Source organism: Pavona decussata, unplaced genomic scaffold, assembly GCF_977016875.1.
Source record: "Pavona decussata unplaced genomic scaffold, jaPavDecu1.1 SCAFFOLD_390, whole genome shotgun sequence".
NCBI classification, from domain to species: domain Eukaryota; kingdom Metazoa; phylum Cnidaria; class Anthozoa; order Scleractinia; family Agariciidae; genus Pavona; species Pavona decussata.
Window position 1 is genome coordinate 775,001 of NW_028145762.1, and position 24,506 is coordinate 799,506.

Sequence of the window (24,506 nt, forward strand, 5' to 3'; positions counted from 1 at the left end):
CCATAAAGTGGACTAGTCCCTGAAACAAGTGTCTGAGATTAGTCCCTTCGTGTGTGCCAACCTTCATGAAAGCGCTGAATCGAGGGAAAACGCTAAATTTCAAATGAGGGTCTTAGGAGGAGGCGCTTAATTTTAATGAGCGTTTATTTCAAAGGAAAAACTTATTTCAAGTTTCGTCATTAGGTAGGGATGCTTAATCGAAAGGGTGCTTATTTGAGGGTCGTGCTTATGTCAAATAAAATTTGGGCCCTAGGAGAGAAGCTTTATTGAAAGAGGCGCGTATCTCAAGGGCATTGCTTATTATAATAAATAGTAAAGTTCATCTTTTAGGATGAGGCCTCCATCACATAAACGTGGTTTTCAGGGGGGCCCTCTAAAATAAAAAAAAAAACAACCAATAGAAACAAGTAACATAAAAATTCTCTTAGAATAAGATATAATCAAAGGCTCCTGTGAGCCAACTAGTGAATGCAGAAGTGAATAGTGGTAACCGTATTAAAGGCGGTACTCGCATCAAACTACGCTCTAAGGATTCGTGGACGCCATCCCACATTGCGAGAATGCATAATGATGGCTTCGCAGCAGACTTTTAAAAAACGCATTAGGCAAAGGTCTTTTTAATTCGTTAGAGTGGAAAGCCCAATCGTTCAAAGCTGTAAAGTATGTACTACATCTTCCCCATTCCCTTCGCGGCTTGGGAAGTCTTGGTAGAAAGCCATTTCTAGTATTATAATTATGCGATCGTCTTAAAAGGGTTCTAAAAATATCAAAATGTTCTGGAACATCTCCCTTTATCGCATTCTGAACAAAAACACATCGATGTCCAAAGCGCCTTCCATGAAACGGATGCCATTTCAACGATGTCAGGGCCTCGGCTGACGAGAAATTGTCACCTGCGATCTTGGCAAATCTCTGATTATAAACGAGGCTTGTCTCCCTAAGTGGTGTCCGCATAATCTTACTGTGGAAGCACCAAGCCATTAAAATAGGCTATGCGAGTTCTTTTATCTAAGATACTGTAAAATACGGTTAAGCACCAAGGACCGATGGCCAAGTTTCCACCATAGATTTGTTAACAAGTATTTTCCAGTTCCATTTTTGGTCCAGTACGACGCCGAGCCGATTTAAAAGTTGAAACAAAATCAATTTGTCCGCCCTCCGGAGAAAAGTCAAAGTCGTCAAATTTTAATAACATCGTCATGCTTCCTGAAAGCATTATCTTGGTCTTCTTAACATTAAGGATCAATCTTTTATCGGCATACCAGTCTAAAATAATGCTAAAATTACGCTGCAAGATCTTGTTTAGCTCGAGTGGTGTCGATGCAGAGAAAAACCAAAACAGCATCTTCTGCTACGAGATCACTCGAGTCTTTTCCACCGTTGTTGGTTTTGCAAAATCCATTAACAAACTGTTCCAAATAGAAACAGCATTATTTATATCACCAAAATACTCGATAATACCCCGAAGAATATCAGCCACGTCCTTACAAAATCGTTCTTTGTTGTATAGCTTGAATGATCTCCCGTCACGAACTTCCGCAGAAGCCTTGACAATTACAGCTTTCTTGATAGCAAAAACAATAGAATGATCACATGCTTCAAATTCTTGAACTCCATGCTTATTTGAAATTTGGGCCCTAGGAGGGGACACTTAACTGAAGGGCACGCGTATTTGAGGTGAGGTGCTTATTTCAAATTTAAGACTCAGGAGGGGGCACTTAATCGATGGGGGCGGAAAATCTCGAGATGCACATAACGTATGCTCAGTAACAAAAGGAGCCACGTTCGCTAAACGCAAATTCGAGCTGCAGAGTATAAAATGCCTAGAGTTGTAATTCTCGTGTGCAATCTAAATAGGCTGGTGTCCATCTTAATTAAATGGCCACATTTTCTAAAGATTGATTTAGGAAGGCTAGCAGGAGTTTAGTAAATATGCAGAATAATAACGTCTTTCTTCCCATTACTTTGACTAAGCTACACTGATTTTGGTGCATCTTTAAGGACTCCTGTTAAGTGACCAGGAAGGTAATTATTGTGTTTCCCGAAACAGTTAGCTTTTAACCATTGTCTCTTTCAATCTGATATAAATAGACTAAGGAATTTATTTTGATTCTTTTGATGAAGAAATCATTTTTTTTTTTACCTTATCATAATTTTGCAATTTTTCCCTGTAGAACTTGAAATTTTCACCATCTTCACCATACTGCAGTCTGTACTTTTTTACCCACTGATTTTGACCATTCCTTCCTTGTGTTGCTATACGTGTCACTTTCGTTTGCTGATTTCCAAGATCAATCTGCAGCCATTGATGGATATCATTTTTGCGAGCTGTCCATGAGCCTCCTTTACCTGAAGCGGCTTGGAGTCTTCCTTGACTGGCTCCATGATTGGCATCCCATTGTGAAGAGGCACTCATTTGTCCATCAGAGATCAGACCGTTTGCGATACCAAGAGCACCTTGACAGTCTACATATTGACATAAATACAAATTTTGTTTCAAAGAAAGGTACTTTACTTTTCACTCTTATCATTATCAAGAAAAATGTTAGTGGAATTGGAAATGTTTTGTTAGCTGAGTCTTTAATCCACGCATACATGTAAGTGACACAAGCGTGAGACAAACGATAAAGTTTAAGCTATAATTTCAAACCATCGAGATATGAAGCACGCGGGAAGTTTGGAAAGCACCAAAGATGCGTAAAAGTGCCGAGAGCATCTGTAGCTTTTTAAGAGCCACTGTCTGTAAATAACGAGAATCCGGCGTCAGTCGTGAAATTTTCAATTTCTTCATATTCTGCCCAAATAACCTCTATAGTGAGTTATTTTCGAAAATACTATTCAAAGGATCTGAAGCGATTTAGTTTTTTCGAAATCTAAGAAAGTTCGAAAAACGCTATTTTGGCCTTCCGGCGGCGTCGAAACTACAATAAAATTATGCATTTTCTTTTCGCTCGTCCAGATCAACGCAATAACATCTATCGATGTACTTTGGTGAACTCATAACAGATCTCTTGATCTCCCTGAATCACTAAATTATTTTGAGAAAGCTGTTGAAAACTGCTTGTTTTTGGCTGTTACAATTACCCTAATTGCAGCGCTTTCGCGGATAAGGTAATTTTAGCTAACTTTAACAGCAATTATTTTCTAAACTGCGTACCGAAAATAACTTATTTATGCTCTAAACTCTGTAATCAAACATCAAACACAAGCAAATACACAATAATGAATTTATTGTTGTATTGGAGGAATAGGTCGAGCAGTGCCATCAAATACGAACCGCCGAACGACCTTTACAAAAACCCAAATAGAAGAAAAAACACAAAAAGAATATAATGTAAACAAGCTGTAACAAAAACTGCTGAAATCACACGCCAATATGCAAAGGAACGATAAGACGCGATTCAACTTTATCGTGAACATAGCCATCTTTAGCTGAATCAGACTTCCACCTCCCGTGAACTTTAAAAAGCCTGTCCGGGAGATCCAGATTAGCCGCGGAAGTAGCCCCTCCGGACCTAAAGCTGTGATTGCTAAACTTATGGGGGTCTAAGCCGATGGCTTCTAGCTTCTCCTTCAGAATTTCCCCCGCTCTGCTGGCGGTGAGAGGCTTAGAGGACAAAACATTGGTCTTCAAATTCTTGTCATATCGTAAGGATCTGAAAATATAATTCTGAGAAGATGACGGAATCCTGGCAGCTTCCAAGTACTTTATGAGATATAAATAAGGACAAGTAACATTCCCAGTCTTAGCGATATAGACCGAGGAACCCTCTCTATACTTGTCAGTCTTGCTGACTTCAATGAGAATCCTATGATAACGATCTTCGGTTACAATATTAGGTCTCCTAATGCTAAGAAGCTCTGAAATGCGGAAAAACCCAGCATAAGCAAGTAAACACATACAGACAAACCTGATATCAAGTAAGTTACTACTTTCCCCATATTGCCGGCAAATTAGACCAAGGATCTCCGGGGTAATGGGCTCTGCTTTACGAACAGGTTTACGAGGAACGCGACGTGAAGCCTCAACAATAGACTTTACAATAAAAGCGTCACATGGATTACGATTATCAAAACCAGCTAATTTGTGCACCCAGTTAATAGCGTAGAAGACGTTTTGAATAGTGGAGCTACCTAAAGAACTCTCAAGTAAATAATGCAAATACAACGAAACTGTAACTGAAGTAGCTGGGAGAAAAGAAAACTCCCCAGAGCTAAGCAGACACCACGCCTTAAATTTACAAAATGATTGACAATAATTGATAACAGTGTTATCAGCTCTAGAATTAAAGACAGTGAGCCAAAACTTCTCACACAGTTGAACGCCATACGTCCGCCTGGCAGCTGCTTTAACATCTGAAGGAAAATTAGAAAAAAATAAGAAAATAAGAAAAATATAGAAAACATGTAACATAATAACAGAAACATAATATAGGGGCCAAGTGGTCCCACAAGCAGCAAAAAACATTGCCAACAAAAAAGGCCCAAGTGGCAAAATAAGGTTGGGTCCAAGTGGTCTCACAAGCAGCAAAAACATTGCCAAACAAAAAGGCCCAAGTGGCAAAATAAGGTTGGGTCCAAGTGGTCCCAGCATTATGAAAAAAGACCAAGTGGTCAACGAAAAAACAGGGGGGATCCAAGTGCATCCCACAACACTAAAAACCATGCGGAATGAGCATAACAAATTCTACAAAATAAGGCCTCTCTAGGAAAACCTCAAAAACAGAACCCCTGAACAGAAATTTTGTGATCCAAAAAGGGCATTCTTATAATTACCCAAAACGAAAACATCGGTACCCATAGGGATCTCGAAAAAATCAGAAAAAATGGGAGACATGCCCTCATCCGTAAAAATGAGTGGCCAAAATGGAGCGGAAGGCCAATGTGGAACAACAAGTGTAGCACAACCGTTAAGTGCGACAATGTGATTGATGACCCGGGGAATGAGAAAAATAGGTGGAACAAGCCAATTATTTTCCCCCACCCAAGAAACAGAAAAGGCATCAACCACCTCTGTTCCAGGGCACCAAAACCTGCTGTTGAAGCGGGGTAACTGGGTATTTTCGTGATTTGCAAAACGGTCTACTGAGTGAGGACCCCATTTCTCCTCAGCCAAAAGGAAATAGTCCCTGTTTACCCGCCAATCATCATAATCCACAATTCTACTAAGAAAATCAGCTCTATCATTAGCCGATCTCGGGATCCATTCAACTTCCAATGTGATGCAATTTTGCAAGCACATACTAAAAATGCGCAAAGCTAGATGTTGCAAATCTTCCTTCATGCTACCCACTTCGACAATTCTAGAAACACTCTGATTATCAGTATACCACTTGATAGTGTGCCCTTTGACTAAGGGCAAAAAAGATTCTAAACCGAGTGAAACAGCCTTTAACTCCCTGTAAGAAGAGCTCTTCTGAGCTTCCTCAACGCTCCACATCTTGTGGGCAAAGGTGTTATGAAAATCTAAGACGTAACTGGCACAACCCGTAGAACTCGCATCTGAATAACATACACGGGTATATTGAGGCTTTACAGACAGAAGGCGCCTGCTGTTAAGGAAAGAAATATTCTCTTTCCAAAAACTAAGTTCGTTAAGAGTTGAACCCGACAGGGAGATCTTCACATCCCACGTAGGACTTCTCAAAATATCAAAATGGGAATACCTTGTCATGGTACGAGTGATATTACCAAAAACGAAACTCATTGAGATAATCTTACCAACAAACTGGGCCAATTTCCTAGCGGTACTGAAAGGATACTGGGAACGAATTGAATCAATTACTAGTACAGCACTGAGAATTCTTTCGGAAGGTATAGTGATGGTATGAATGGATAAATCAATACAATAACCCAACCACACTAAGCAAGAAGTTGGCTGCCAAATGGATTTACTGTCATTGGGAAGGAAACCGGAGAGCTGAAGCGAAGTCCTAACAAATGCTGAAGCAGCTTCACAACAAGCGAAATCACGGGCAGAACCGAGCCCATCGTCAAGATAAACTGTAATTCTTATAGCATGACTTCTCCAATACCTAACAAGAACACGGACAACCTTAGTAAAAATGTATGGGGCAGAAGATAACCCAAAAGGGAGAACCGTAAACACAAAAAACTTCCTTACCCCATTAACAACCCAGGAAAAACCTAAGAAAGTTTGATGTTCATGCAAAATATCAATATGGTGGTAGCCAGATTTAAGATCAAATTTAAAGATGAAATGATCGAAAGGAAGATAAACAGAGGCATTTCTAATGTCCTCAAATTTAAATTTCTCCTTCCAGATGTGTTTATTCACGTGTCTGAGGTCCAGGATTAACCTCTTTTTATCGCAACTCTGTATGGAAACAGACAAAGGGTTTACAACATGAGGAGGGGTAGATACCTGAACAACTGAACCTGACAGAAGAAGCTCCTGAATAGCCTCTAAAACGAAATCAGAGTGCGCAAGGGCTGAATGGTTATTGTCAAAAAATGCAATCTGGGGAACTGTAATAAAAAGGAATGGTATAACCCTTGTCAATGACCTGGAGAATGAAATCATTTGCGCCTAAAGTATGCAACCAAAAACTAAAATTAGATCTGAGCCTACCCTTGACTGCTTGAACACTAGTAGGTGAATTCTCAAATTCATAACACTCTTCAATAACAGAACACACGTCTGAAATACCTTCCAGAGTATCATTAACCACGTTATGAACAGAAATCGCATCACTGCTGCCCAGAAGAGGCACTCTCTTTGCTTTGATAACTTTGCCGTTGTTTGTAGGTCGATCCGGCGCCGGCTGTAAAGTATGCGTTTGGGCAGTTTGCTCGCCAATGGCCTGTCTTTCCGCAGGCGAAGCAGATGTCGTAACGAAATTTATCGAAGGCGATCTTTGACGCTTGAGGACGAAAATTGTTGAAATTTCGCGGAGTAATGGAAGAAACAGTAGAATAAAAGCCAGATGAGGGCCCCGGGCGCTGAACAACCTATAAAAAATGAAGGAAAAAGGCTGAAACTAAGCGACGATCGATTGAAGGCACTGAAAAGACCTAAAGTGAGAGCAGAACACGTGGAGAGACAATTTATACAAAACCAAAACAATAGGCGTGATACATAATCTCCATTCCGACGCAACGAGCATAAATACATTTATTTTCTAAACTGCGTACCGAAAATAACTTATTTATGCTCTAAACTCTGTAATGAAACATCAAACACAAGCAAATACACAATAATAAATTTATTGTTGGATTGGAGGAATAGGTCGAGCAGTGCCATCAAATACGAACCTCCAACGCTAAAGGACATAAAGAACGGGAAAAGGAAACAAATAAAAATACTTACCTTTTGTCCCGACTTCGCAATGCGGGCATTCTTTTTCTTTTTCAGTGCTCGCTGCTCAGCAGCACGGATCTTCTTCTCGTCTTCGGAACCTGAAGCGACTTCGTCAGAGAGATATTCATCAACTGCACCCCAGCCTGCCTCGGATTTATCCGCGATTCTGATGAGCTTGTTCCTTCGCTTGATCGCCTTTGAGGCTGAGTTGAGGGAATCGTCAAGTTTAAGAATCAAGGCAGACACTTGGTGATTCTCGGAGTTTTCGAGGTCGACCAAGGACTTCATTGAATCCACAAAGGAAAGACTCGCGTAATCTGTTCCAAGGTCTCGTTGTTGAACTCAAATTGCTTCTTATTCCCGCTAAACTTAAATGTTAAGTTCGTCTCTGACTTCAGTTTCTTTACCAAGGATGAGGACGACTTAACCTGATCGTCCGAAAGCTCGAGCTTCAGATGGGAAAATTTCTGATCAAAATAAGCCCTCAAGTCGTCGAAGGACCCACCAGAGATTAATTTCGGATCTACCTCGCCTTCTTTGTCGGACATAATATACGAGCAAAAACTAAGCGACGATCGATTGAAGGCACTGAAAAGACCTAAAGTGAGAGCAGAACACGTGGAGAGACAATTTATACAAAACCAAAACAATAGGCGTGATGAACACGCCTCAATGCGGTTCACATGATACATAATCTCCATTCCGACACAACGAGCATAAATACATCGAAAGCCCACTGGTACATGTAATTTGAAGTTGAAACTAGTATGGTCTTAAAGCCCATTCTTTATAGTTTGTTGTATAAAAATTGCTAAGGCGGCCCGATAAAAGTGTCCCGTCGAGAGACGGAAACGTGAAGTGTACTTTCTGGGATTTCGACCTTTCACGAAGCGAACATGAAGCAAGCATCCCTATTTCGAACAGAACCGCACATTGTAAAATCTACCAATGGAAACCTTTTACGAACTCCTGGATGCATCAAAACAGTCTTGTACTCAAAGCTACAATCCCTTTTGATTGGAAATATTATTATTTTAACACCTGTGGAAAACAGGAGAAGTGTAGTTCAAGCCGTGAAATATGTAATTCAACGCCGCGCCGAGCAGATATCTACGGTACCACACACGTGTACACGACGCAAGATTGCTATTTCGTTCCGCTATTATTTTACCGTTAAAACTAAAAAGAAGATCCTCAACATGCATATTGTGGTCTCCCTTCGTTCATTCTTATCTGGAGATTTTTAAGCTCTGAAGAGAACACGCCACACGCAAAAAAAACAAACAAACAAAAAAAAAAACAAAACAAACAGGGCGATCAAATTCCAAGAAAAAATAGCTACAAATGCAGGCCCGATTTAGTATTCAGTTGATTAAGACAACTGCACATGTATTTTATATTCCAGTGGTAAGGTATAATGTACATCAAATGATTTTGTAGACAAAATAAAAACAAACTTTCAGCAATGTCAAAGTACCGCGGGAAAGCAACTGTTAACAAGCTTTATTACTTAGTTTGTAGTTGTAAACAAAACAATGTCAACCTTACCGGTCTTTTTGCAATCCTTGAGAAAATGTAGTGAATCCCTTGCTTCTATAGTTATGTATGACAAACTTGCTTCTATATATATGTATAGTTAGCAAACAGGTAGACTTGTTTACTCCAAAGGCTGTGATAAAATTTACACTGGAGTATTGCAATAATCTTTCGTCAAGTACAAAAGTTACTTTTATAGTTGATCAATCACGCCATATGATCCAGATTCCTCCCTCTACAAAACGTTCCAGAACGTCGTTTGTTTGTTTGGTTTTGTTTTGCTTTTGCGTGTGGCGTGTTCTCTTCAGAGCTTAAAAATCTCCAGATAAGAATGAACGAAGGGAGACCACAACATGCATGTTGAGGATCTTCTTTTTAGTTTTAACGGTAAAATAATAGCGGAACGAAATAGCAATCTTGCGTCGTGTACACGTGCGTGGTACCGTAGATATCTGCTCGGCGCGGCGTTGAATTACATATTTCACGGCTTGAACTACACTTCTCCTGTTTTCCACACGCGCTAACATAATAATATTTTCAATCAAAAGGGATTGTAGCTTTGAGTACTGTTTTGATGCATCCAAGATTTCGAAACAGGTTTCCATTGGTAGATTTTACAGTGTGCAGTTCTGTTCGAAATAGGGATGCTTGCTTCATTTTCGCTTCGTGAAAGGTCGAAATCCCAGAAAGTACACTTCACGTTTCCGTCTCTCGACGAGACACTTTTATCGGGCCGCCTTAGCAATTTTTATACAACAAACTATAAAGAATGGGCTTTAAGACCATATTAGTTTCAACTTCAAATTACATGTACCAGTGGGCTTTCGTTGCTGTTAAAGTTAGCTAAAATTACCTTATCCGCGAAAGCGCTGCAACTAGGGTAATTGTAACAGCCAAAAACAAGCAGTTTTCAACAGCTTTCTCAAAATAATTTAGTGATTCAGGGAGATCAAGAGATCTGTTATGAGTTCACCAAAGTACATCGATAGATGTTATTGCGTTGATCTGGACGAGCGAAAAGAAAATGCATAATTTTATTGTAGTTTCGACGCCGCCGGAAGGCCAAAATAGCGTTTTTCGAACTTTCTTAGATTTCGAAAAAACTAAAGCGCTTCACGTCCTCTGAATGGTGTTTTCGAAAATAACTCACTATAGAAGTTATTTGGGCAGAATATGAAGAAATTGAAAATTTCACGACTGACGCCGGATTCTCGATATTTACAGACTGTGGCTCTTAAGTGCTCTTTAAGCATCCCGAGTGCTTCATTTCTCGCTGAACGCACGCTGACCCATGGACTAATTGTTTTTTTTTTTTTTTTTTTTAACATTTTCAACGTGGTTGTTTAAATTTTTCTCTCGAGGCATTTGTTTGATGACATTATCAGCGACGCACGCACAATTGCATTTGATTACACGAATTTAAAAGCTATGTTATAAATTCTTGTAAATGGTTTGAACCCAGGAGTCATGTCATAAGTACGTAGATTATGATCATCCGGGTGAGTGTAGTCCTGAGAAGGACTGTTTGTGGTGACTTTGACTGACGTTTCGACAACCTGAGCGGAAGTCATCTTCAGAGTCAAGTGAATTGTGCGTGAATTGAATTGTGAATTGAACGTCAGTAGGTGGTATATATACGTCTCTGGTTGTTAACCTGATTGGTCAACGAAGTCCAGATGTTATTGGTCGAGCAACGAGCAACTAGAAATGGTGATATCAACAATCACATTGCTGAGCACCATTTACAAACGAACCACAGAATCGACTGGGACTCTGCCAAGTGCATTACCTACTGTACAAATTACTATCAACGACTCACTCTGGAAAGCTGGTTTACTAACTTAGAACAAACGCCACTCAACCGTTGCCTACAACTACCTGCACCATACAAACGACTTATTGACAATAACAACGAAACAAACAAACAATAGACCCACGGACTTTTTGACTAACAAAAGACGGATCGAAACGCACCAATCACTTTTTACAGTCTTCACAGCCAATAACATCACGGCTTACTGACAAACGACCAATAACATCTGGACTTCGTTGACCAATCAGGTTAACAACCAGAGACGTATATATACCACCTACTGACGTTCCACAATTCACTTGACTCTGAAGATGACTTCCGCTCAGGTTGTCGAAACGTCAGTCAAAGTCACCACAAACAGTCCTTCTCAGGACTACACTCACCCGGATGATCATAATCTACGTACTTATGTTATAAATTCTGTTATTTCCTATTGGAAACTTAGAAGCAAAGCTTCTTTTGACAAATTTTGTTGTGTTCTGCCAAAGTTTTAAGCTTATGTGACAAAGTAAGCTTTTGTTGGAGCCTGAAACTCCCCCTTGTAGTTATTAAAACAACAAATAAAAGCCCAAAACGTTGTTAAAAAAATACTTTACAATCACTCAGAAATGACTTGAAATGCAAGAACTGAAAATGCAAAAAATGAAATGATGCTACAGCCCACTAGAAGCTTTCGCCCTCATCACTCACCCAACCTGCCATTCTTTTTTTACATTTAGAGATTAGATTATCTGCAAGGTCTATTAAACTCAAATCGAAAATCACATGATAAGACACGGATTCTTGCTCATTATTTAATTCTGTTCCGAAAATATAAAAGGCAGATTTGTATTATGTTATTAGTATAATTACTCAGGTGATTATATAGATTCTTTTGATCTGGTTGGTCGAAAATTGCATCATATTTAACAATTATGGGGGGCCGAAAAAGCGTTCTAAGCACAGCCACACTTTATGAGAAAGCAAACAGTACAAGTCAGAACATCTCTGTAAGGCTCATCAGCTGCATTTTGTTCCGATGGCACGTAGAAAATCTGGATACTGAAATTTCGGTCCCGATTATAACAGAAAATCTCTTTTACAACCTCAATGAAAGCAGAATTTTGCAATAATTGTCGACTGATGTACAGTTAAGGACTCGATTACGAACATGAACATCAACCCGAGGATTTGTCAACCGATACTTAAATGCAATAAAAGCATTCAACAAAGCCCTTGCTTTGTGCGACCTTAAAAAACTGGCCAGCATATAACTGCCTCTAGCGGGAAGAGCTAACAACCCAAAAAATACTCACAAACCCTTAACCAGTGGCATGCTACAGAAAAATATCCTGCAACACCTAGATGCCCTCTTCGGAGATATACTCTATTATATGGACAGGAGCGTTTTACTGAAAAATAAAACACTCGTAGAATCCATGAACCACTACATCCGGGACCCAAGTGACGTATTTCCTATGTCACTCTCGCGAGTGACATATCGGCCAATGACGTCACAATTCTCGCCTTATTTATTGAATGAACTTAGTTTGCTGTTCGGAATAAAACAAGACGCTTTGGAAGCGTATACTTGAGCGTCGCTGCATTAGGAGTGTCTGAGCATGGACGTTAGTTCAGTCTTTGATGACAGGTAAACGAAAAAGACTCGCTGATGGGCTAAGGCATCACTTTGTTTTTGCCAATAAACGTGATGTAGTTCAACCGAAACTGTCAAGCAAAGGATGAATAAACAAAATAAAACCTTACTCCCTAACTAAACATGTCGGATTTTGTAACCAGGAAGTGCATCCAAGATAATGATGAATTTTGGCGACAAAGGAGTATTTGTGGTTCCAGTGGTAATGATGAATTTTGACGAAAGATGAGTATTTGTGTGGATAACTTTCCACCGTACAACCCTTATTTTCTGGACTTTCTGTGGCAGACGTTTCAGCTTTTTCACTGGTAACACGATCTGGGCGCACAATCGCGTCGAAACACACACCTGTGAAATCCAACACGATCATTTTTGCTAAAAATTAAATTTGCTTCAGGAAATCTCACTAAAATTACGTTTATTCTCACTGGAACACCATTTTCCTTTAGTAGAGTAGGCACAGTAACCTTCACAGTTTTCTCCAACACATCACTACAATCATCAAACACAATTACGAAAGATTTTGCTGATGATACACAATCGCGAACATTGCACTTGTGAAACATGCCAAACTACACGATTATATACAAAAAAGGAGTATAAATTAGCACAACAATAATAAAAATCACTGCATTTACCACAAAAGGTACGAAAATGGAGCAACTGCTTTCCATTTTGCTTTGTTGACAATCTCTCCATTCTTCCATTTCGTATTATTGATTGTCTCTTGGTTTTACTTTGAGTTCGCGCACCGATCCGTTCCGAAAGCGCTCAACATCATTTTAGCGGAACTCCGCGCGCCGGTGGCGCGCGCGCGCGGAGCCCCATTGATAAAAGATTTTGGTATACCCATGAAAGCGAAAAATTCTGGTTATGACGTCACTGTCCGACCGTCCGTCGTACGTCCGCCCCTCTATGTAAGCCATTGTAAAATGCCCCACTCAACCTGTGAGGCAACCCGCGTTTTATTTCAGCGGGAAGCGGGATCGCTTACTTCTTTAAGAAAAACAAACGAGAATTTTGAAGAGCAATAATTTCCTGTTTTCGTTGAATATGTTGTCAAACTACATATGTCGAGAAAGCAGGCGACTAATAAGCAAATTTGAAACCCGACAGCGACGAACAAACAGGCGAAATGTAAGTTGAAACAAACATGTGGTGAGCTGGGTGAGTAAGCAATGCGCAAGTCGCATAGAAATTAAATGTATTTTTGCAGGCAACTCTCGGTAATTTTCCATATTTAACATACTTCAGATTATACACAAATACTTCAATTGTTGCCATACGACAAATATTTGTGGATAGATTAACCTTGAACATTCACAGAGCTATTCACAGAGTTACGTTTTGTGTTGGACTTGTGTAATTCATTTGCAGGGCACATTTGTAAACACGCAGTAACCGTTTAAATATTTCGTACCACAACCAAACATTATTTTTCCTGTATTCTCCTTTTGTTAACGTTCACTTAAAGACTTGAATTATTTGTGTAGGAGAAATATTTACAGAGTTATGTGTTGTTTTGAACATTTTCGCCATTCGTATCGCATAAGTTTTGTAAACATGCTCTAATTTTAAGCGCTCACTGAAATATTTCGGGCCACAAACAAACATTATTATTCCTGTATTCTCCGTTTGTTAATGTTTACTTAGAGACTAGAATTATTTCCGAGAGAGAATATTCACAGAGTTATGAATTGTTTTGAACATTTTGTGTTGGACTTCTCCAATTCATTAGCCATTCTCAGCTCATAAGTTTTAATTTTAAGCGCTCACTGAAATATTTCGGGCCACAACCAAGCCATATTTTTCCTGTATTCTCCTTTTGTTAACGTTTACTAAGAGACTCGAATTATTTCTGTAGAAGAAATATTCACAGAGTTGAACATTTTGTGTTGGACTTGTGTATTTCAATCGCAATTCACAGCGCATAAGTTTTGTAAACACGCCCTAATCTGAAATATTTCGGGCCACAACCAAACATTATTATTCCTGTATTCTCCGTTTGTTAATGTTTACTTAGAGACTAGAATTATTATCATGAGAGAAATATTCACAGAGTTATGAATTCTTTTGAACATTTTGTGTTGGACTTCTCTAATTCATTCGCCATTCGCAGCGCTTAAGTTTGTAAACAAGCTCTAATTTTAAATTAAAGCGCTCACTGAAATATTTCGGGCCACAACCAAACATTATTTTTCCTCTATTTTCCGTTTGTTAACGTTTACTAAGAGACTAGAATTATTTCTGTAGGAGAAATATTCACTGAGTTATGAATTGTTTTGAACATTTTGTGCTGGACTTGTGTAATTCATTCGCCATTCTCAGCGCATAAGTTTTGTAAACACGCTCTAAAGCGCTCACTGAAATATTTCGGGCCACAGCCAAACATTATTTTTTTCTGTATTCTCCGTTTGTTAACGTTTACTTTATTAGAGACTAGAATTATTTCTGTAAGAGAAATAGACGAGCTAGTAGGTTTAAACATTTTACCAGCAAATTTTATTGAAAATTTGTTACCGCCGAGACAAAAACAACAATCTGAAAACAGTGATGAATAAACCTCACGACCAGAAGCAAGAATAAAAAGGGCAACCATACTAGTACCCAAAAACGAAAACAGAGCATTGTTATCCTAGCTTACATGCCGTGGAGATTTAGAAATTTAAAAGAAACCAAGCGGCGAAGAATACTGTAAAAATTACCGAGTCTGCCGTTCGGCGCTACGACAAGAAGATCAAATTGACAAACCTGAGTCATGAAAGAGAACGCAGCAGCGCTCTTGGAGCAATTTTTTTCTAGAGATAAGAGACATTAGAAAAGAAACAGATCCTTTTGCTTTGAAAATGCCATAATTTATTGGAATTTAAGCTCATTGTTATTTACCTTGGCCGCTTTCATACTTAAGAAAGTCTTTTAAGTAAATTTCCCTTCATCGAATTTGTAATCACTCTTCTTCGCTTACCTTCAAGAAAAACGTTGTATCCGCTGTACCATGGTACATGTTCACCACAAAAAATATATATATTATAAGTGGTCCTTGAACAGTGTCAGAGGCTTTGTAAACTCAAATGAAAAGAAATAAACAACACCATCCAACGTCGCATGTTCATTCACAGAAGTAAAATTTTGATCTGTGCGCGACGAACCCATTTAAGTGCCGTGCTGTCATGCTTACAAGACAGTTTTTGAGTCAATTAAAAACCGTCATTTTGAGACGACATTATCGCAAAATAACGTCGTCTTAGCGCAATGGGAAAATTCCCCAGGATCGCGATAATTTTGAACATTTTGTGCTGGACTTGTGTAATTCGTTCGCAATTCACAGCGCATAAGTTTTGTAAACGCGCTCCAGGCCACAACCAAACATTATTTTGCCTGTTTTTTTTTTTTTCTTAAATTTTAGTTAGAGACTAATATTATTTCTTTAGGAGAAATATTCCTAGAGTCATTAATTGTTTTGAACATTTTGTGCTTGACTTGTGTAATTCATTCCCAGCGCATAAAGAGTAATATAAAATTTTGAAAGAAAAATTTTATTTTTATCCGAGCGGCCAAGTTGCACGCGCATAAACATTACTTGGTCGCCAAATTTTCTTCATTGAACGCAATTTAAACGTTACACAAATGCATTAATAGTTTCCACAGGAGAAATATTTGAGAGAGCGTAATTTTTTCATCTACAAGTGTTTTATGGTCTCGCACGTCATCGGAATTCAGCAATGTGATCTTGCACGATCAACAAGAACAGCTTATGGCTCAAAACATTTTCCGCTGACGCGTTAAAAGTTTGCTTTATATGCACTTAAAATATATATATATAACTCAACAATGGATGAAGAATTTGTAACGTTATTACGTTTATACAATAAGCAGAGTAGCATGTATATAAATGCTATTTAAAAGGAATTGTGGAGCTCCGCTTTTAGGCTTGGCTAAATATATATATTAGTGTGGGTCTACGGCGAGCGGCGTATGTATTTGTATGTGGAATGAGCGTACTAGACGACATTTCTTGTCACTTTAACTAAGTCACGTCTTCTATGCAAAACAGCGACGCAATATCGACTTGCTTGGGTGTCAAAACCCGTCATTTAAGGGTGCGTTTTTTTGGGAGAATCCGAAAACGGATTTGTGATCTCAGCTCATTCGAATCATGCCTCATCAAAGGAACCGACGAATCCACTCTGAACAAGGATTCGTCGGTTCCTTTGATGCGGCATGATCCGAATGACATGAGATCACAAATCCGTTTTCGGATTCTCCCAAAAAAAAACCGCACCCTTACGTCACCAATGAGATGTCTCTTCAAACCGCAAGGTAAACAAACAGTGTCTTGATCGTTAAATCATTATCACTCCAGAAATCACGCTTTCAATCGCATTTTGTCTCACAGATTCATTCGGTTTTTCAACTTATTTTACCGCTTGTGTTGTGCATGGGTATCCCTGGATGTGATATAACTAGCCTGAATTCACCAAAACAGGCAAAAGCGTCCCGTTCATTCCATATTTGACTGTTACGTGCTCGCTCGCTGTTTTTAGAGAGCAAACGTGAGATTCGCGGCTTCGTTTCCTTAAATTGAGTACATAGACAAGAATAGTGCAAAAAAATATCACCTTTGATGCTAACGCATTACTTCTGAGAAACTGAAAACAGCGAGCGGCAAATAAAGTGTAAACATAGTCAAGTGGTCATCTCTGCCACCAAAACAAAGGCATTAAATTATTCCCCTAACGGTTTCAAGTCGTAAACAATTGCTTGCTACTGTTTTATTGACACACTGTCGCATTTAACATGTCGCCCAGCTAGACAACACTGTAGATTTTTAATTCCGTCCACTGATACAAGTAACTTAGTCGAATCCCTCAACACCCTTAAGCTCCTGACGCATCACATTTCGCAATGACTGAAATCATCCTTTACTTTCCGGAAAATTATCACCGCCACTCGAGAACAGCAGTTTCTTCCATATCAAAAATATTACCTGCGAAGTTTATGAGTATTAATACGCACCCATACCATTTAACAGAACGACAGCTTAAACTGTGTCACTTTCGCGATCCCTCGACAGATACAGGAGAGATTAAGTAACAGGCCCAGACTCCCCAATACGTAGTGCACGCGCAATAGACCCCTATTTGCCATTTGAGACTTACGAAGAAATCCTATTTTATACCTTGGGCTCCGCTTATAAGTAATATTAGTATAATTACTCAGGTGATTATAGAGATTCTGTTGATCTGATTGGTCGAGGATTGCGTCATATCCTGCTATAATCACCTCGCGCGAGGTGATTATAGCGGGAGCACTAACTTTCAAAATGGCCGCTTAGCTATTTGTTGACATTTCTGAAAAAGAAGTAAATAGGATGAAAGAAAATGCAATTCCGAAAGGTACTTAAGATGCAGCTAAGTCCGAGGTGATCCTTTTCGAAGGCAAGAGATGAAAATTTTGCTAATTGTAATAAAAACCCTTGTAATTTGCATGTTGTCGATCTCGATGACTTAAAATGCAGACAACAAATTAAGTTAAATTCGAGCAAGATTTTCTTTATTAACAGAATGATTTCACAAACAAAAGACAGAATTTGAAAGCATGGAAGTAAACAACATGGATAAATGTCTCTGTAAGTTTTACGTTTCAGTGACGAGAAAAGAAAACAGTTTTTATAATCTGAAAACTAGTTTGTTGTCGGTTCGAGCGGCTCTCGACCACTATCTAAAGTCAGCGCCTCACAACAAAATATTTTCATCTGCGACAACCGTGTACTTGTTTAGTGAAGCCAACAAATGACTTAATTCCTACCTGAAGCAGCTTATCTCCCAGGGCAATTTATAAACGTCCGTTAACCGGCGAAGCCATCATGTCAACAAGAAATTGTGCAATAAAATGCTATCGCTAACACTTGTGATCCCGGCTCGAGTTTTACACTAAACAGCCTGGTTCATCTCCATCTATTTTGGTAAACGGGTCGGAGAAACCCAACATTCATTCACAGAAGTCAGTGCTTCGTCTCAATGAAACGGCAGTTAAAGAATACTGACATTCTGCTTGAGGCCGTGTGCAGTTTATCGATTGCGCATGTGATTTCGATTGAGCATCATGTGATCGGCAGACTGCGCGTCTCTGTTCATTGACGCGTGACGATTTGAAACAAACAAACCAAACTGACATTTTTCGGACGGTACTTGTTTTTCTCTGATAATCACCTGGCTAATTATACTAAAACAATTATTCGCCTCAGGCTCAGTAAATATTGGTGAATATTCCCCTCGACTTCGTCTCGGGGAATATTCACCAATATTTACTCCGCCTTCGGCGAATAATTGTTAAATAATAACTTAAAAGAAAACGCTCTATGATCTAAAGATTTTCAGGGAATTTATCGAAACTTGCGACGAGAAAAGAGAAATAGAGAATATTACCCCCGTAAAACTACAAGTAATCATCACAATGTTTGTGCTTGCTGATTGAAAAAAAAAAAAATAAAAATAAAAGAAGAAGAAACAACGGCGACGAATATGAGCCCTCATCTATCAGAGCTTTTCTCCAAAGTATCGACCGCTCTAACTATGGATTCTCTGTTCTTAACGAAAAGGAATTTCACGAAGTACAAGATATTTTAAAGAAGAAACAAAAGCAGTTAAAATCTATCGGCAAAGGAAACCGACCCAATGCATCGGATCCGCTCTCAGATGAAGATATCGCAACGTTTTACAGCTGCAGAGTCTTAGGAATTGACTCTCCTATAGCTCTGCTTAATGCTCTATGGTGGAACAACTCTATTTACTTTGGGATGAGGCCTGGTAAAGAACAGAGAGGTCTTTGTTGGGGTGATTTGCAGTTGAAGACTGATTCAGAGGGAAACCTCTTCGTCGAGTTCAGTAAGGAAAGGAAAACGAAAACGCGCACTGGTGAAAACTCTCGACATTTGAGGGAGAAAAACCTCAAATGTACGAAAACATTAACAACCCAGATCGTTGTCCTATTAATAATTACTTGGCCTACAAAAATCACTGCCCCGCAGACATGATGACCGACGAATCTCCTTTCTATCTTGCTGTTAATATCGGAGGCCCGAAACCAGGTCAAGAGCGGTTTAAATGCTCCCCGCTAGGAGTCAATTCTCTAAGAAGCATACTCAAGAACATGATAAAAGACTCAGGACTAAAAACGGACACAAAACTCGTGAATCACAGCACCAGAAAGCATTCGGTTCAGAAGCTTGCGGATAATGATGTACCACCAAACGGAATCATTCAGACTACTGGACATAATAACGTCAACTCGTTGAACAACAACTCAACCTTATCCAAAAAGAAACAACAACAAATTTCTGCTGTGTTGTCTAACACTGATAGCACCTCAAAAACCTTGTCAACTGTCTCCATAGAAGAGGAGACTGAGTTCGCACGCTTTTTACCCTTTTCATTTATTTCAATTAACATTGTCGGATCAAAGCTAAAAGCTTAAAGGCATCTTCAAAGAGGCTGATACCTCATCCATTTTATATCCTTACATTTCTTTCATCCAAATGGCTTGCCATCGTATATCTTCACTGGACAAACGAGGCATAGCTAATTTTGGCGAACTTATTCATAAAAAAATGCTCAGAATCTTGAGGTCTGGTCTTAAAGCTTTATACTTTGATCCGACAACGTTAATTGAAATAGCTGTATTTCAAAACTGCAAAATCGGGACGGTAAATGTTCAAGTTTATTCCGGTCGTGCTGAATAGCACTTCACGGATTCGTAGTAAAAAGAGACTGAAAATAACCGTATCTGATGATTCAAGTCAGAGTCAGTAATGGAATTTTCATTACTAAAGTAAACCAGTTCACATGCATTTTGTCCCATTCACTTGTATTTTGACTGTTTAAATATTTTTATACCTTGGGCACCGAGTATTTTGTATTAAGCTCAGATTTTGTAAAATGCCCAGAATTTGTATTAAATCCAACTTTTCAACCTCCATCACGTATGTTTATTGTCCATATAATAAAAAGAAAATTACACGGTGGCTTGAAGATATGAATTTTATTTTTCGTGTTAAAAACAATATATTACTCACCAGCTGCGCTTGTTCGTAAAGTATTGTTTTTACCACTCGAAAATAAAATCCATATCTTTGCGCCGCCGTGTAATATCCTCTATATACACTATATTCCATAAACAATCTGAGCTCGAGGGACCTTCTCCGAAAGAATACCACATAAAATTGCCTTGTGTCACTAAATTGTGCATGGCATCGTCACACGCAAACATAGCCTGCACCTTCTTCACTGGTGGAATACTAAGCTTTGACTGAGAAGAAACCTGAGAAAGTTTAATGAACAAGACCGCGGTTGAAGAAGAGATGATGACAGCTTCAACTGAGTCATAAATTGCACTCAATGAAATCCTGTTCTACTAGGAATCAATGAGATTACCATAAGCGTCTTTCAAAAACAAATGTATCTTTGCTTTCTAGATGTAACTTAAATGTATCTAGTAACTTAAAGGGGAAGTATCACGAAAATTTGCTGTCATTTCAAAACCCAAAACTGTTTGACTGTCAGCAGAAACAACGAAATAATTGTCAAGTTTGTTAAAAATTATCACCCCAGTGCAATAAAACTGTCGATTAGTGCCTCTGCCCAGAGACAGGGTAGGCCGGTTTGGATTGAAACTTGAAAAATATTAGGCTAATGTTTTTCAAGTTCTCGCATTTTTGTTTCCAAAATGCGCTAGAACAGATCACAAGTTGTTTCTCTCAAGAATTGCGTTGATTTCGTTCCTCTCGTCATTCTAGAATTATTTGGCAGGTGATTTGAAGGTCTTATTTCATCATTTTTAACAAAAGATATCAAAAACCCCATGATACCTCCCCTTTAAAGAACTCCGTAACCTTCTCGACATTTCTTTCAGCTGTTTAATGCCTTCTATGTCCCTCGATGCTTTAAAACCATAAAGAAGGGTGGCTTTTTATTTATTTGTTTTATGTGTTTACTTTCGTGTTCTATGTCTTTGTATTCTATTTAATTATAACAAATTCTTTCTTGAATTGTAATCAGATAACAGACTTTTATGCAATGTGAAGCCTCAATAAATAAAAGCATGAAAAAGATTGCCACTTATTAACTAATGGTCACACACTTTTAAGTATCAACGAGGCGGCTATTTCTGGGTAATTTCTTTTGGAAATATCCGTTAAGTCTTGTGTGAACTTAACTTTTTTTTTTCACCAAAACAGTTTTACATTAGCTTAATGCTTTTCATTTTTCACCATAACACGTTTAAGAGCCTTTCTCAGTTTCGAGCTGTTTCTTGTTGGCTGCATTACGGTTAAAGAGCAGCAACTATTTTTGTACGTACCCCAAAAGACTTATTGGTAATGAAACCCCAAAATGACTGACAACACTACATAGTTATGATAAAGTTGTCCAACAATACAGATCAAACTTTTAATACAAACCATTACAGTAGACTTTGTTAACATCATCGCTCCAGGCTCCCTCGATTCCGCACATAATAGACGAAGGACCGCTTAGTTGATGATCATGAGCGCAGGAAAAGAAACAAGTTGAGCCATAATCTTGATTGGACGAGTTACAGTGTGAAGGAGAAACACGCACACCACTCCCCAGAGAAAGTTTTTCACACTTGAGTTCTATTATTGAGTTATGGTTGTGATAAAAATTCAAACAGTGATGAAAGAAAAGAAAAGGTAAGGTTAGCAGGTAAATTAAAACTGTGAAATGACAAACTTAAAAATATCGATATTACAACGTTTAACAGTGGAATAAGGTTAAGGTGAAAGTTCAATTGTTCGTTGAAGAACGGGATTTATCAGGTCTGGTTTTGGTAACATTACGTGAGTTAAGGAACATTTGCACAACCCCACTAGAGATCGACTTTAGGCAGGAAGCCTCTGTATTTGAAATGGATCTTTTGAGATCAAAATTTACATTGAGAGTCATGCATCGATTTGCTTCATATTATACAATGAACAGAGTAACACTCACGTTTTGATTGGTCTAGTTATATATCCAACACGAGGCAGAGTGTTTCGTCCGATTTCCAAACTTCTCAAACTATTGATAATTCTTGGAGAAATTCACAGCAGAAGTTCACAAAATTTTTTTTTTATGATAATTAAGATCACACTTCTAAACCTCCTTCACGGTAGTGATTTGCTTTGTTTTTGCTTGATGAATTATTAATGCTTTGAGAAGATGAGTTTGTGATTAGAGTACAGACACACCAATAGCGTTATTGAGTTTGTGTGACCAGCGAACGTGATCAGAGTCAAGAGCCCAGTGACTGGTCAAAGAACTCAGTAAAGAAAGTTTTGCAACTTGGAAACACAGGCAAAATTTCCGCAGGAAAGTCAAAATGTCCTATGAAAATTGACCTCGACCAGGTTTAAAAAAGGTAGAACTTTGTTGTGATGTGAAAACTATCAAAGGAAAACTTCGCCCAAATTATCGAGGATAGGAATCCAGTAATGGCGGGTAATAGCAAATCGCATTAAAGCGATTGACATGCTGTTAAATGTTAGGGCCAGAAATTTGCTTAGAATAAAAGTTAGTTTCGAAAACAATACTCACGAGAGTAACGTTATTCGACGTTTCGTTGTATCCAACATCATTATCAAGAACGGAGAAAACGATTAATGCCAGAGTCGCTAAAAGAGTTGAGTTTGAATAATTGAATCTAAGATGGCTTTCCTGCGTGCTTGATTTTATGCAAATACGCTAGCAGAATATCTTCGCACGAATCCAGAGGCAGCCCAAGCTCAATATCAGAATTATAATTATAAGAGTTTGTATGGGAATACAACAGATTTGTGTAAAATGGTAGAAACTAACATTGTTTTGTCAATAAAGTCAACTTACCCTGTTTCTACTTGAATTCTTTGTCATTATCAACTTTTCAAGCCGATTCGAAGCGATATCGGCGAGTTAGCGTCATTCGGGTTTCCACTGCTAAGTGTAACGAAAGGCCGAGCACAGTTTCAGCCATGCCCGAAGCGTGAAACGGAATAAATCCGTTGAAATCATTCCTAGTGTCCCAATTCCTTCATAGAATCAAAGTAGAGATGTTTACCTATCCTTCCAGCGCATTTCCGACTCAATTGAAGCCATATCACGTTTGCTAGAAAGATTTTTTTCAAGTCAAATTTTCTGAAATTTCGAAAGATGCGCGGCCAGAACGCCATGGACACATTGAACGTTCGAATAGCATGCTGGGTTACAAAAGTTCCCTGGCAGGGGTGGTCAGCGGCCAGTTGTCCATAGGCAAACAGATTTGTTTGCGGGCTCTCCTCGTGTCCTTTTTGTCAAGACCGTCAAGAGACCATTGTTTCCATCGACCAATGGAAATTACTACCGGACGTGTTTTCCAAATTTTAAGGGCGCGATCGTATTCAACCTAAATTTCCGGTACAGAATCAAATATATGGACAACCAGTTGTCCGTTTCCCGGAAATTTTTGGAAACTACTGGAATTTTCTATTCGCCGAATTCGCTTCGAATCCAGACTCGTACCCAATCGCTTTTTACTTGTTTTGTAGGGTGAGAAGATTGGATACGAGGATGGACTGAGGCACGCGGGGTGTCATAGGGAGAGAACTCTTCCCATAACACCCCGCGCGCCTCAATCCATCCTCGTATCCAATCTTCTCAGCCCACAAAACACGTAAATAGCGACTGGGTACGAGTCTGCTTCGAATCGCCTTGAAAAGCTGGTAAATGACAAAGAATACAAGTAGAAATAGGGTAAGTTGACTTTATTGACAAAACGATGTTAGTTTCTACCATTTTACACAAATCCGTTGTATTCCCATACAAATCCTTATAATTCAACGGTTCTCTGATATTGAGCTTGTACTGCCTGTGCACGAATCGAGTCAGATTGCACGTTTAACGATGGTTTGAGCTCTTGCATAAACAACGTTTTACAAACAAGGCAGTCACATTTATTTCGGCACTTTTTGAGGACCGAAAAATTGTCCGCGATGGTTGATTTCTCGAACCCATGTTGTTTCACGTGTTTCTCAATCGAAGGTCTTGAGCTTGTATGTTTGTTAATGCGTCGATAGAGGTGTCGATTTGTAAAAACGACATAGGGGCATCTCACATAGACCACATTTGTAATAATATACCACGCATTGTTCGTTTACGATCTTCGGTTTTGGCTCTCTAGTCTTGAGAATG

At 38.9% G+C, this 24,506-nt stretch overlaps 3 protein-coding genes across 3 annotated transcripts in view; all 3 read right to left on the reverse strand.

Moving 5' to 3' along the window:
* Window positions 1–2,459, reverse strand: part of LOC146451399 (uncharacterized) — a 9,872-nt gene extending 7,413 nt beyond the window's left edge. The window contains exon 1 of the mRNA XM_085099183.1: window positions 2,144–2,459. Coding sequence (XP_084955309.1) covers window positions 2,144–2,416 — 273 coding nt within the window. The 5' untranslated portion in view covers window positions 2,417–2,459. The remainder of the gene's footprint in view (window positions 1–2,143) is intronic.
* LOC146451398 (uncharacterized) overlaps window positions 1–24,506 on the reverse strand; it is a 161,168-nt gene that overhangs the window by 19,778 nt on the left and 116,884 nt on the right. The window lies entirely within an intron of this gene.
* Window positions 3,356–7,467, reverse strand: LOC146451400 (uncharacterized). Its single transcript, XM_085099178.1, has 3 exons — window positions 7,331–7,467; window positions 6,671–6,972; window positions 3,356–4,356 (listed from the first exon to the last, which is right to left on the reverse strand). Exons 1-3 carry the CDS (start codon window positions 7,357–7,359, stop codon window positions 3,365–3,367), a joined length of 1,323 nt encoding a protein of 440 aa, XP_084955304.1. The 5' UTR covers window positions 7,360–7,467; the 3' UTR covers window positions 3,356–3,364.